At 53.9% G+C, this 482-nt stretch overlaps 1 protein-coding gene across 1 annotated transcript in view; it reads right to left on the bottom strand.

Moving 5' to 3' along the window:
* The window catches only part of LOC119585369, an 8,297-nt gene that overhangs the window by 1,578 nt on the left and 6,237 nt on the right, over positions 1 to 482 (bottom strand). Inside the window, exon 2 of the mRNA XM_037934038.1 lies at positions 75 to 181. Coding sequence (XP_037789966.1) covers positions 75 to 181 — 107 coding nt within the window. The remainder of the gene's footprint in view (positions 1 to 74; positions 182 to 482) is intronic.

Here is a 482-nt window from a genome sequence, read left to right as displayed (position 1 = left end):
GTCCTCACATTAATAATAAGTAGAAAAATAACAAATACATCCTTATACCTTAAAGAAAAACAACGGAATCTGACCTTCGGCACAACGTGGAAGTGGGTAATAGCAGTGTTGACAGAATACGTCTGCTTGAGGCTCCGTGCCGTGACCATGACCGTGCTGACAGTGCCAGGGCAGTGCCAGTCTTCACCTTGAAGTGGCGCCGTCACCGTCCCGCTGCCACCTTCCGTCAGATGGATCCTAGCGTTGGGGTGGAGGGAGTCCGTGGTGAATTAGGTTGAAGAGGAGGGAATTTGATGATCAGGTGGAGATGGAGGGGGTTGGGTGAATCAGGTGGAGTGGAGGGGGGGGGGTGAATTAGGTGAGGTGGAGGGGGGGGGGGTTGGGAATCAGGTGAGTGGGGGGGGTTGAAGAAGTGGAGGTGGAGGGTGGTGTTTAATCAGGTGAGGTGGAGGGGGATTGGGTGAATCAGGTGGAGTGGATGG

Source organism: Penaeus monodon, chromosome 19, assembly GCF_015228065.2.
Source record: "Penaeus monodon isolate SGIC_2016 chromosome 19, NSTDA_Pmon_1, whole genome shotgun sequence".
Taxonomy (NCBI): Eukaryota; Metazoa; Arthropoda; class Malacostraca; order Decapoda; family Penaeidae; genus Penaeus; species Penaeus monodon.
This window is presented reverse-complemented; position numbering and strand designations above follow the sequence as displayed.